The sequence below is a fragment of the Benincasa hispida genome, chromosome 3 (genome assembly GCF_027475165.1).
Source record: "Benincasa hispida cultivar pf3 chromosome 3, pf3_genome.v1.1, whole genome shotgun sequence".
Classification (NCBI taxonomy): domain Eukaryota; kingdom Viridiplantae; phylum Streptophyta; class Magnoliopsida; order Cucurbitales; family Cucurbitaceae; genus Benincasa; species Benincasa hispida.
This window is the reverse complement of record NC_143480.1, coordinates 73,336,346-73,347,888: the sequence shown is the minus strand read 5'-3', so window position 1 is coordinate 73,347,888 and position 11,543 is coordinate 73,336,346. Positions and strand designations below refer to the sequence as shown.

The window sequence follows — 11,543 nt, the reverse complement described above, 5'->3', positions numbered from 1 at the left end:
TGACAAAAATGAAAATTACAAAAATAAAATGATGTGATTTTTTTCATCTCTTAATTTTTTGTTGTCACTTTGTGAACATGAATGAAAGAAGAGAATGCTTTATTTATACCAAAGAATTTTAGAGATGAAGGGGAATTTGAAGGGTGGAAAGAGATAGTGAAGAATTAAAGAGATAAGAGAAATGTGAATAGGTGGGAGATGGAAAGTTAAGAGAGGGGGATAAATAGAGAGAGGAAGAAAAATTATAGAAGGATTAATTAGATGGAAATGGGATATAAAATTAATCCCTAAACTTGAATTTTTTAAAATTTAAAAATCTATACGAAAAACTTCTTTGCACACCATATATTTAATAAATGTCCTAGATTTTGGATTTATTTTGATATGAGCCTTTAGCTTTAATTTGGACCAACTTAACATTTTTACTATTACTTCAAAAATTTTAAAATATTTAATTCTTCCTTTATTAATATCATTTTATATTTGAATTTGTTTTTGTATTAATTTCGGTTGAGTTTCATATAAGGGTTGTTTTCAAATATAGGAAAATGAGCTAACTTATTTATGAATATAGTAAAATATTACTGTCTATCAATGATAGACATTAATAGACACAGGTAAACATCTATCAGTGTTTATCACGGAAAGACAATAAAATTTTGCTACATTTGAAAATATTTCCAACAATTTTGTCATTTAAAACAACTACCGTTCATTTAATGCAAGTTTTTTTTCATTTTAGGAGATCATTTATTTTCTTCTAAATTCCTAACTGAAATACAATCACTTCTCTGTTGGAATCTTAAGTACATGTCGAATACACTGATAGTACTGGAATATGTAGGTATACATCGCATATACCAACGGTTTATCTTTTGGCATGTTTACAAATATACTGAAAAAATATAAAAATATACTGAATATATAATGGTATCTTTTGGAGTATTTACAAAAATATTAGAAAATGTAAATATACATCATATATATATTGTTCAACATATAGTGCCATATATTTTATCAATTGTCTTATTCGTACATTTATCAAATATACCTTTGGTTTATTTCTAAAAAAATTCAAATATATATAGAATATATGATGTTATATATATCAAATGTACATTATTTTCTCCTTCAATGCTTCTTGTCGGTTCTTGTTTTAGGATATGTTTGGTATACATTTTCAACCACACACTTAAAATGATGTGAAAATTTAATGGAAAGATTTGAATAAAATTAAAAATAAATATATATTATTTTTCTCAATTTTTTTTCTTGGAAATAATAGCTTTGGATAATAAAAGAAACAAAAACTCACATCAATTCAATTTTAATGTGAAATTATGTAAAAATTCAATGAAAAATATTTGAATGAAGTTTAAAATAAATATATGTTATTTTTCTCAATATTGATTTCTTAGAAATGAAAATTTTGGATGGTAAAAGAAATAAAACTCACATTAATTCAATTTTAAGGTGACATAATGTAAACATTCAAACGAAAAAAGTTTGAATGAAGTTAAAAGTTAATATATGATTTCTTGATAATATAAATTTTGTGGTAACAAAAAAACTTTTAGCAAGATAGCATAGCCAATTACTAAAATAAGTTTTAGAAAAACTTAAAATTTTGAAAAATTGAGGGAAAATCGAAATTTTGACCGCAATTTTTCATTATACTTATTAGACACCCTAGAATTCAAAAAATAAAATATACAAAACTCAAAGTTTAATGAACTAAATTTGTAAATAACTTTTTTTAAAAAAAATAATAAATAAATGTCAACTGTGCACAATTTTTATATGACATTTTCTATAATATATAATAAAAAATGGTAAATCACTACAGATACTCTTGAATATATTTACATTTGTAGCTTTGTATATGTACACTACTCAACCCAATTAATATCCAAATATTTTAGTCCTGTAAGCCATTTTTCTGTGTCCTGAGAAATATAGGGTTTAGATGGAGTTTTACTTTCAGCATCAACATCATTTACAGCTAAATAATCATTCTTTCTATCTGTGGCAAAGCTTGGTTGTCTATTAGGATGTCTCACTTTTAGCGACAAAAGACGAGAAACTTCATGTAGGCCACCCCATTTCTCGAGCGCTCGTGCAATGTCGTACCTCCCTACAATAAGGCTTTGTCAATCAATGTATTTTTACATATTATATAAAAGAAAGGAATGTTTCATAAATTTTCATGAAGTAATGGCAGAAATTGAGTCTACTCATCCTAAAATGAAAGTTTTGCCTAACATGACCCTATAAGACCATCTCAGACATTCCAGTATATCGTAGTATATATGTGTTACTAGGTATAATTGTCCTTTATGTAAGTGTACATTCTTAGTTTGGGGTTTCTTTGTACACCTATTTATATGTGTGTAACCATAACCTAAATAACAGCCAGTATTTTTCCAATACGAGTACATGGTATGAAATCCAAGAATTTTATGTATACCCAACTAGGTGTTTAAAATCTACCGGTGACACAATTTCTTAAATTTCGAAAGATAATTTAAGGTTGAAAGAAAGAGATTAAACATGCCAAGATGATGATAGCTTAACTGCATAGTATTTGTACTATCAACCTCGAAATCAAAGATTTGATTCTCCCACCTCGCATATTGTCAAAAAAAGAGAATAAATATATTCAGTGGTTTCGTACCTGCACGTTCAAAGGACTTCCTACTGGGCATGTATGATGGATCCATTCCCCAGCTCTTCTGGAACCGATTTATCTGTTTATTTGGCAACACAAATCATGAACTACGTTTTTCCAACACATGAAGAAGCATGAAGCATTCATTTTCAATCATTCTAAAGGCAGATGAGTGGCTGGAATAAGAGGGAGTTTAGTATGATTGATGATTAAAACTTTTTAAAAATTGCACAAGGTTTGATTACATAGCCAAATGTGATTCTCATTTGTTAAAATCACCTGCCCGCACCTTAAAATCTGTATGGAAATGCATGTTTTACTTAAATAATCTACTCTTGAAAGTTATCACAAACTCACTCTACAACTCCAGTTATCCACAGTCAAAGTTTCAAAGTAAAAAATTTAAGGTAATTGCAATGGGTAGCACTTTCAAGGCTGATAATTAAGTGTTAAGCAACATTTATAGAGAATTGCAAATATAGCAAAATCTATCAATGGTAGATTCAATTGCCGATAAACTCCTATTAGTGATAGACTTTAATGTTGATAAACTTCAATTAGCGATATAGTCTATCACCGATAGATTCTAAGACCTAGATCTAAATTTTGCCATATTAGCAAATTCTTTTGCATTATGCTATACCTACAAATACTTCAAACCTAATTGCTATATTTGCAACTTTCCCTTAAATTTAGATGGTAAACCAGAAAGCCCAAAACATAGTTTGCATGCTAAACATACAACTTTGAACCAACATGAAGGACGAGAAATTAAAAGGCAAAAGAATTTCAACAAGTTACAAGCAAAGCTAAGACATACCTCTTCCTGCAAATTGTCAAATTTGTCCCAGTAACCCTTCGGCTTGCGGTGCTTATAAGCGAGAGAAAGATTCATAAGTGATGCAATCCTTCTGAATCCACCCATACGTGTGATTGCCTTTTCAATATCTACTCTTCCGTGCATGCGAAGTTGTTTTCTCATTGGCATAAATCCTTCCTGCCCATGTTCTGAAATAAACTTGAGCACCTCTGCTTTGAGAACTTCAATATCTCTTTGTAAGCCAGGAACTTTGGGTCTTGGTCTGCATGAATCTCTCCCACTGACATTGGAAACTCCCCCAGCTGTTGTCTTATAGCCATTGGATTGGTTGTTTCGATGTGAGACACCTGTCTCCTCTGAATCACCTTCATCAAATGCTCCAAAAGAATTTTTCAAACCCCTTTTCTCAATGGAGTCGCGAATTGCACATAAGTTTGAAGGAAGATCTTCATATACAACCTGAATACATGTGATGAATACACGTGATTGATTGTAAAAGAACTGCAAGTGATAACTATTTCACCTATGCAGCAATAACTTGTAAGAAAATTGCAATTAAGCAACTAGAGGAATATATTTTGTTTCCACATAAAAAAAGTGAACAACTGAAATTTCTATAATATTTCCGGCAAATATAGCATTGTTTTCTAAATATCATGCATTTAAGATAGTAGTATGGACGTAAAACTACTGAGTAACAATATCTACATGATAGAAGCAAGATTATATTAGCCACAGAAACATAAAAAACAAGAAATAGAGAAAAAAAATAATGAGAGAGAGAAAGAGAGCATGTAAAATAGAACCTCTTCCATTAGAGCCTCAGAAAGAAATGTGTCTTTGTGCATTCTCGACTCCACCGAGTATTTCAACAAGGTATGATGACTTCCTAACTGCTCAAAATGCCATTTTCCGCTAAGAGAGTCAAAGTCTCCTTCAACCTGTTCAAAGCTAATCTCTTGTTCAAGCTGTTCACACAAGTCCAAAACTACACGGGCATGCAAAACCATATACAGTAGACCCTTGCATCCTTCCTGCACATAGTAAAGCTTTTTGAGAATTGGCATGATAGTGCTAATAACAGCGCAACTCTTAAGAGTTTATGTTTTAACTTTAAGAATACATTCTATTGACAGTTATCAAGTTCAGTTTGACGAAAGCTTCTACTCAGCCTCACTATTTGACTGATTCCTAACTAACCACTGTTAGTAGGTACTGGTTACTCTCAATAAGCTAGCTGTTGTAGCATTTCTACCTACATGCATAGCACATGTAAAATGCAAAAGGGTAGCAATCACATCAAGTAACATTACTCCAGATATTCTCAGTAGCACTAGCAGAGTGCCGAGAGAGCCTCAAATTTGGTTCATTTGGTATATTATTAATATTAACTAATCCTAGTATTCCCATAAATTAGACAATGAGATTGCAAGTTATGCATATTGGAACCTGTGGCTCTATACTTCCTTATTATTCTTATTCTGTATTGCAGCTTTTTTAGCTTCCCGTTGTACTTTCCTTTCCCCAATTATTTTTCTTTTAAATATTTTTCATTCAAATTACGTATCCAAAAAGTGTATGATGACCTGTCTACAAGAATCAAATCAACTCATGACTCACTATACAAGTCCAACATGAATATAGTTAACACACATGAAGTACAACATGACTCACTAAGATAGAAAAGAACTGCTAAAAGGAGGTTCGTCTGGATTGCAATTAACATTCTGATTTTACCTGAAGAATTCGAACTTTGTTGCTTTCCCTTGACAATATCTTGCTGATTGCTAGATTTGGAACTACTCTGCAAACAACTAATTGCATTAATAAGATGATTTTCAAATCCAAAAAATATTTGGAAGTAATCTATAAGCAATAAAAACCAAGAAAATCACAAACCATCTTCTATGCAAAATACTAACACTCGAAATGGCACTATTATGTACCGAGGAATGAAGGAAACTTATATTTCAAATGAGCACACCCAAACTTCCAATAAGCATAACAATGGATTTCTAAACATCAGGTAAGTGCATATCAGGTTTCCTCAAGTCCTTGAATACATCATTGCAACTTACCAACCTTCACGATGCTCTCCAGCACCCAAAATAGAACAGAACAATGTAGGAAGAAATAAAAGCTCTTGAAAAGAGTGGCCATAAGAGTATAGTAATCTTGCTGAAGAAAAGAAAGACCTGACAATTGCCTAGGGATTTAAATCATATGGGATTGACTACCCAGAAATGTTTGCTCTTGCATCATAACTAAAAACTATTTATGTCCCTTTTATCTCTATTAACATTAGATGAGGATTACATTGGTGCACATAGAATTAGAGGTAAGTGAGGGTAAGGGTAAAATCAGTAAGCTCCTCAAACCTCTTTATGGCCAAATAATATCCCAAAAGTAGGTTCAAACATTCCACTATAGCTATTAAAATTCAGGGCTGTACTTAGTGTCCGAGTTATCATACTATGCTTATACTTTCACAAAGCTACTATAATTATTACTACTGTGTATGTTGATGACACTATTTCTACAAGAAATCATGAGAGAGAGGTCAACTCTCTAAAATATATTGCCTGCCAATTTCGGAATCAAATATTTGGGAACTCTTAAATAATTTCTGCAAATGGAAGTTGCAAGACCTAAGAAAGGAATCAGCATATCCCAAAGGAAACAATTTACGATCTTCTCAAAGAAAGAGGTACCACAGCTAGCCAACCTAACAACAAGCCGATAAAGCAAAATATAAGTCAGCAACCAAAGTATAGAGGTTTATAGAAACAGCTAGCAATGCCTTGTGGAAAAAACTCATTTGTTTACATCCCACACCAAAACAGACATCGATTTTGCTCAAGACTTAAGAGCATTGAGCCAATTTATGAATAAGTTTAGTATCACACACCTTTATGCTATAAACAAACTCTAGGGATACTTGAAAGGTACACAAGGAGGACTCTACTTTAAGCAGAAATCAAATGAGGCATTGAAATTTGAGGCTAATACCAATGTAAATTGAATTGAATCAAGTACTAGCAGAAGCCCTACTTCTGAATATTGCACTTATGTATGAGAAATCTTGTCATAGAGCAAGAAAAGAGTTGGCAGTCTCAAGTAGTGCAAAATGGCCACAAGGTATTGACACGGGGATATGGTTAAAAAGGATCTTCAATACTAAAAATTCTTAATTAAAGTCGATATTATTCTTTGTTAATCAAGCTACCTTGCTAGGAATTCGGTGCATCAGATTGCCATATTCTACCAAGCATGTGAAGAAAGGCAGACATTCATAAAGGAGGAGGAAGAGGCTTGTTCATGTTCCAACTAAAGTAGAAGCAGCTTCACCAAGGACCTATCAAGATACAAGTTTGATGCCCTAAAATCCAAACTTGGGTTAATTAACAGATGCAACCTGGTTTGAGGAAGATGAAGCATTATATCTTCATCATACTCTTTTTCTCAATTCTAGCTGTTATGTTCAATTAAGGCCAAGTTAAATCATGTTTCCTTTCTTCATTTGAGAAGTCACTAAAAATTGATTTAATTATTTGACAAAGTCTGAACGAGAGCACTAAAAACTCTTGATAAGATTAAAATTAATGCGGCAACGTTTAGAAAACAACTCCCTTCGATCACTAGGCAATGAAAATGAGATTTAAAAAGTAAAAGTAAAAGTAGAAATTGAAAAAAAGAGGCAAAGGTTACTTACTCGGGAAGACTTTCATAAGCAGTCAGTACATTCCAGACTTCACGAACAGGAGCTTTCACTGTTATGCTAGCTACCACACAACGATGGACGCCTCCATTTTCCTTCAGTGAAATTCATCTTATAAGAAATTATAACAATTAAAGAGCCACACATATAAAAATTGGATGTCCATTGAAAAACTGTCAAAGTTATTTAATTCTACTATTCTAATGGCTCTGGTGATGAATCTAAAAGGATGTAATCTGTATACACTATTGCATGTTAGAGTAGAACCGTATTATAAAGAAATAGGGGATTCAGGAGAAAATCGTTTTACAGAGAGGATCATAAATTATTCCTATAACTTGTTTTATCTCAAACTAAGTTTTCATTGAGAAAGATGAAAGAATGTACAAGGGCATACAAAAAACAATAATTGAGAAAGATGAAAAAATGTACAGGGCATACAAAAAACGATCATTGAGAAAGATGAAAGAATGTATGAGGGCATACAAAAAACAATCCCACAAAAAGGAGTCTTCAACTACCTGCAAGAAAAGACACCTATTCAAAATGACAAAACCCAGTTCATGATTACGAAAATCCAATTAACAGACACGCATAACGAGACAATAAACCTCATATATTGACCCTATAGTCAGACATTCCAGGGTTGATTTGCTTACCAACAAACCATCAAATCTGCGAAGATGAACTTCATCAACCATGCAACGCTTGTCAAGTCGGCAAACTTTTCCAAAAACTCCCCAGTTGGTATTCAGTTCATTAGATAATGGGGGCAAGGGCCCTAAATTGGAATTAGAATTACCTCCTCTAGAATTTTCCTGTACCATTTCATCCTTTTCACATGTAGCACCCTTGACTGTATTAGAGAGAACCACGGACTTGGAGTCTTTAGTGTTTCCTACCCTTTGACCCCCTTCAGATTTCTCTTCGGCTCTACAGGCCAAGGCCCGTAGATTCACAGGAAGGTCTGATCTAATTATTCTTTCTAGAAGAATCGCAGGAAAATTGAATCTTGGTATCACATTAACTTCATACGACAACATTGTTGGAGATGACCTAAGGAAAATAACAGTGATAACCGTGCATATTAGTAAGTAAAAAGAACAATATCCAGACATGATAACTTGAGAAAAATTCAACAACATGAAGACAACCGTTTAGCTATAACTGAACAAAACTGTGATCATATAGGGCTACTAATATTATGGTAGGAAAATGCCAGATAGCAATAAACCGTTGGGAAAAAAAATAAAATAAAAATGAAGTCATGAAGTTGTACTAACCAAGCACAAAAACAGGAACTTTCATGACACACAATATATATTCGGTGAAAGAAAAATGCCTTAAAACCACCAAAAATTAGGTACAGCCAAAATCCTCAATTAAAGCAGAGGATGTCCAATTTGAGTAAAAGCCAACCCAGAAATTTGCCCTTTCCTGGTGTGGAGGCATGCAATTTTAGAAAAAAAAAACCATTGAAGCTAAATCATCCTTTTTCCATAAGAAACGATCTTCATATTGAAAAGAAAACAAGACAACCTAAGAAGCAGGGAAGAGGGAACCCCCATCCAATAAACTACAAAAGTAGCACCTTTCAATCACTAATAAGCACTAAATTGATATCAACCTTGAGACCAAATTCAAATAAAACGCAGACTAGAAGACTAAATAAGAATTTAACCCTTCTAAGCTAGTGTCCATGGATGACATAAAAATTACTGTATTTTTAAATTCTTATATTTTTAAAATTAGTGTCAAATAACAAATAGACAAAACTTTACCTTGTGCCAGCTTTTATGGACCATTTGCCTTCAAACTTTTTAAAGTCCCCATCAACCATGGAAAAAAGGAGTTCACGACTACCATCCTGAGACCAACAATTCACTAGCGTTAAAAGGTAGCATGGTCTCAATAGTAACAGAGGTAGTACAGTACAAGCAAATAGATATTTTGGAGATATGTATAATACTATGGTGTCAATTAGATAGCTATATGCATTGTCCAAAGAAAAAAAAAGAATCAGGATAAAACAGATCTTATAAACAGATGACTTAAGCCCTAAGGGTTTTCTCACCGAATTTAGAAGCTCTTGAAGATCCAAGACAACCCGAGCTTCAATATGCCAATACAATGCCCGTTGCAGACCTCTTTGTTCCAACCATATCCGACCAGGATGTGGACAAGGAATTCTCCCACTGGACAGAATCACAGAACATAATGATCAGTCCACTTATACGGCAGAGATAAAGAAAACATCGTAAAAAAAATCACCAGGGGAACAAGAATTTTAGGAAATATGTGAATTGTTGAAAGTCAAACTATCATGTAAAATGGCTCAGAAGCAAAATTACACACAGCAGTTGGGTTTTCTGCAGTAAAGCAAACGTAATTCGAGGTGAATTATAGTAACACCTACAGGTATAACCATTATTTCTTTCTTATTTCATTCGTAATGGCCATCATGACACAAACATTTGATTGATTGTGCAACAGTAAAAGGTTCCTTAGTATTCTAATAATCTTGTAATATCACATCTGATGGGCTCAACATGCCTCTCTTTTCAATGCACTGATCCACATGACAGAGACAAGAACCAGATAGTTGACATGACCCTGATATGCCAACCAAAGTGACATGATATCACGAACCAAGATATGACTCTCAAGAGCAGGCAGGCCCATTTCAATCGACCACTACACACTGCTAAAACTTTGTAACTCGCATCTCCATGTCTTGACAAGAGCTTGATTCAGCTAGAACTACTACCATGACTAATGCGGAAGTCTAAGTAGTTAATGTTAAAGAAAGTTTTAGATAATCAATCCAGGTTCTTAGCACTTCTTATCATGGTAACTGTCATCTTAACGAAAGAAATATCACTTATATGCGTAACAAATATCATAAGCCCCTAGGCTCTCTAAGAAAATGAGATTTACCAACACAAGTATCAAACAGTAATCCCCTAAAGTAACCACTTGATGAAAACTACAGACATGTATTTTTTGCAATAAAATTACATATATCACACTTCTCCCGCACATTTCCCGAAAAACATGGAAACAAGAACAGGGAACGAAGAGCATTTCATAAAGAAGAAATCAGCAACACTACCTGGAAACAAGATTGGGTATGAAGTCAGCAAGCCGCTCATAATCCGTAAGAGCATTCCAAACCGATTCAATCCCAGATTGAACAAAAATATCAGCCCGAATCCGTCGCTCCCTCCACGACACAACCTCCACTTCACAACGCACATCTCGCTCCCTCTCTCCCTCACCCTCTTCACCATCTTCTCGACCACCGTAAACCTCATTTCCCCTTTTCAAATTACAGCCCTTGGTAAAATACTGAGTCGAGTTCCACTCAAATCCTTCGGCAGCAGAAAGGGAGACGCATTTGGTGCGAAATGGAAGAGAAGAAAAGGAAGTTTGGTAATACTCCGTTTGTGTAGCATAGACACCGGATGTTAGCGGGAACGGTGGCCCCAAAGTGAAGCTCAAAGCTCTGCAAACGATCATGGTGTTCATGAAGACATCACAAAAGAGAAACTGAAAATTGGTTAATGGTAGAGTAGAGAGTGGAGTGAGAGTGAGAATGGTGATGACAGTGAGCCACAGAGATTGTGACCATTATGTTCTGTTTGGGAGGCAGAAGAATGAGTGGCTATAGTGAAAGCTTTCAAACTGCCATTTTCAAAGAAGGGGTATTTTTGCCATTTCCTATATGTCTGTGGTTTTCAAAGAAGGTGTAGTTTTGTCATTTCATATAAGTTTGTGGCTGGTATTGCTCCCGCTCCTTGGGAACATATTTTCTGTAATGATATTTTTGTTATGGTCAAATTATGCAATTCACCTTCACAAATTGTGATTTTTCTTCAAGGAAAGGAATCTGTGATTGTTTGTTTGTTATATAATAATTTTGTTTCATGAGAAAGGGAGGATTTTTCTCTATATATACAAAATTCTCTGCCCAATGTTGGGCACACCCATTCCCATGTACTTGTTGGCTTGAGTTTTTAGGTTTGAACTTTTAAATCATACACATGTAAGAAAATGGTATGGGGTTGTTCGGGACATTAACTTAAGCATGAAGTTTGGGATTAATATTTTTGTGGAGTTAGAAGTTTGTGATTGAAGTGTAGAGTTAAGTTATTCAGTTAGATGTATATGGCGCAGTTTTTTGTAATGTGGTTATATTTGTTTGCTTAACTTTTTGTTAGTCTTTCAATTGGACATATATTTTTTCAAAATTTTAATATTCAATTGAGATGTCAACTTAAGACCATCACATATATTTTACAATTTTTTACATGTAACCATTGTACTTGAAGAAGACA

At 33.7% G+C, this 11,543-nt stretch overlaps 1 protein-coding gene across 1 annotated transcript; it reads right to left on the bottom strand.

Moving 5' to 3' along the window:
• Positions 1 to 1,793: 1,793 nt before the first annotated feature.
• Positions 1,794 to 10,857, bottom strand: LOC120073881 (polyketide cyclase/dehydrase/lipid transporter). Its single transcript, XM_039026795.2, has 10 exons — positions 10,319 to 10,857; positions 9,281 to 9,401; positions 8,988 to 9,073; positions 7,866 to 8,262; positions 7,201 to 7,301; positions 5,226 to 5,292; positions 4,295 to 4,522; positions 3,489 to 3,947; positions 2,675 to 2,747; positions 1,794 to 2,134 (listed from the first exon to the last, which is right to left on the bottom strand). The coding sequence occupies exons 1-10, from the start codon at positions 10,732 to 10,734 to the stop codon at positions 1,890 to 1,892; spliced, it is 2,193 nt and encodes a 730-aa protein (XP_038882723.2). The 5' UTR covers positions 10,735 to 10,857; the 3' UTR covers positions 1,794 to 1,889.
• Positions 10,858 to 11,543: the final 686 nt, after the last annotated feature.